We start from the raw sequence: 2,500 nt of genomic DNA on the forward strand, positions 1-2,500 counted from the left end.
GATTTCGACGTATATTATTATGTTTATTTGTCTTTTTCCTTTACAGTCTATTTCATGTTATTGTATTTTTTCTTTATATATATATATATATATATATATATATATATATATATATATATATTTTGACTGTTGCAGTACTTAGTCACCAGGTTAAATCTCTAGTATGTGAAAACCTAGCTACTTGTCAATTAACCTGATTCTATATTTTGATCGTATAAATTACAGCAAAAAACCTACAATTGTATTAAAGTTAGCATCTATATCAGCCGTACTTGTATGCCGAATTGAAGTCTATCCCTAAAATATTACAAAACTTACAAAAATGTTTGAATTATATGTGGCGTTGTATTATTATTGCGTCTCCGCAAAGAAATGTGAGTTTACGTGCAGAACGCTGGTGGAAGCTAACCGATTAGCAGCGTCAGTTTGTCAGTTACCTCCCGTTTAAAGAAGCTAACGCGACTTACGGGTGAAATGGTTGAGACAGGCGATGTCTATGATTTTCCCCCGAAACTTCATCTTGAGTTGTGACACTTATAGCTCCTTAAACTCTGAAGTCAGCGAGATGCGCACTTCATTTAGCATTGGTGTTTTTTTAAAGCGCACCGCCGCCTTTGTTTGGTCCGTCCGTGTCTGGGGTCCGACAGGGGAACAGCAGCCAGCGAAAACAGTTCCGGTATAGATTTTGGACGCGGCCAGTCAGAAGAAACAGAATTTTACATGCATAATATTGCGGCTCCTTTTTGTGTCTTTACTGTATTTGATAACGACACCAACATTATTCTATATATGTTATATCCAGTGTCACAACGGGCTCTCTTGTACATCCTCAACTGACCTCTGCCGGTGGGCTGAAGGAGCTGCAACACAAGTCTGATCATTTGTGTGTACGTTCAAAAGTTGTTGCTACTGCCACACACACACTCTCTCTCTAACACACACACAAACAAACACACACACATACACACACACACACACACACACACACACACACACACACAGACACACACACACACAGTAACAAATACATATACACACACACACACACACAAACAGACACACACACTCACCTCTTGCAAATTGTGGTCTAGTTAGTGCGGTAGGAGGTGGGAAGAATAACAGTTGAGCATGCCAGGGCAGATGGATTAGTGCAAAAGAGCATGAACAGATATGATAGCAGTGCAGGTGAAGATGTGCAGCTATGCAACTATGTAATGGGGCACGACAGAGATAAAGGGATAAGGGTGTGCAAAAAAGTGCAGGAATGAGGGAGAACAGTTAGCACGTACAGAGATTGGACAGGAGCTCACACAGAAGTACTTTAAAGGCAGTTAGTGGGATAAGGGTTTTGAGTTTTGAATTTTTGAATCTTTTTCCGACACTTTTGACACTTTTTTCAACTTTCTTTTATAAAAAAAAAAATCCAAATGCTATAAAATTGAATAAAACAGCCAAATTCAATGAAAGTAGTGAACTCATCATTCATTTGACTTGTGAAGAGCGTTGTAGGGAACCATCCACGTTACCTTTTTATGAAAATTTGGTTGAAAGAAAAGCCAAATTTCTGATATACAGTAGAAACCTTTTGAAAATGGGTCAAATTTAACCCGAGGACAACAGGAGGGTTAAGTGTCCCACAGCGTGCTGGCTGCAGGATGAAGATCAGATTAGTGCACAGTGAGCCGAACAGTTGCAGTATCCGTGATGAATTCCTGTTTTATAGCTCTCAGTGAAGTGTAAAACGACACCAGCAGCAGCTGACTCGTGCTTCATCATCATCATCATCATCATCATCATCATCTCTGTGTGGGAATGTCTGCCAAATGTTCCCTCACAGAGCAGGAAATCAAAATCCTTCCTCATTTCTCTGCACACAGTCAGACTCCTACTGCATTCATTTCATGTTGAATCATAATGTCATAAATGGTTCTGCTCCCAAATATTTACATTCCCATATAAAAATAGTTCATACACATACACACATAATCACAATACCAGGGCCAGTGTCCGTTCTTGTAAAGTGCCCAGAGTCAACAATGCAGCTAGAAGTTCTTTTTCTATACAGGTATAACGTGATGATTATTAATGTATAACATTAATAATCTGCCGCTTTCCCTCACAAGTGTAAATACCAGAGGGGCTTTTAGACATCAGGTTAAGGCCTTTTTTATGGAATAGAGTAGCCAATATTGTTTAATTAGAGTAGACTGATTGTGTAGACTATTTTATGTGATTTATGATTCTCTGATTTTGGAATGCTTTTAAATCTTATATGATCTGTATTATATGTTGTTGTCTTTGACCTGAAATAGGTCTTCGTGATGTGTTGCATGTTTTAACACCAAGGACCATGTTGGAAATAAGTGTTTACACTTTAACATGCTATCCTTTGGATTATGTTGTGTGTCAAATCCAAAATAAATCAAATCAAATCAAAAAAATGTTGTTTTGTGTTGAAATATATCCAAACTAGCAGCGGGGGAAGGCATGGCAGCTTCAT

General features: G+C 38.3%; 1 protein-coding gene across 3 annotated transcripts in view; it reads right to left on the bottom strand.

Annotated features, from left to right (window-relative positions):
- hus1 (HUS1 checkpoint clamp component) overlaps window positions 1–668 on the bottom strand; it is a 13,840-nt gene extending 13,172 nt beyond the window's left edge. For all 3 annotated transcript variants that reach the window (XR_004896511.1, XM_035998260.1, XM_031308629.2), the window contains exon 1: window positions 468–668. Coding sequence is in view for 2 of the 3 variants with exons in the window: in XM_035998260.1 (XP_035854153.1) it covers window positions 468–519 (52 nt within the window). In the remaining variant the exon portion in view is untranslated. The remainder of the gene's footprint in view (window positions 1–467) is intronic.
- Window positions 669–2,500: the final 1,832 nt, after the last annotated feature.

This window comes from Sander lucioperca, chromosome 23 (genome assembly GCF_008315115.2).
Source record: "Sander lucioperca isolate FBNREF2018 chromosome 23, SLUC_FBN_1.2, whole genome shotgun sequence".
Classification (NCBI taxonomy): domain Eukaryota; kingdom Metazoa; phylum Chordata; class Actinopteri; order Perciformes; family Percidae; genus Sander; species Sander lucioperca.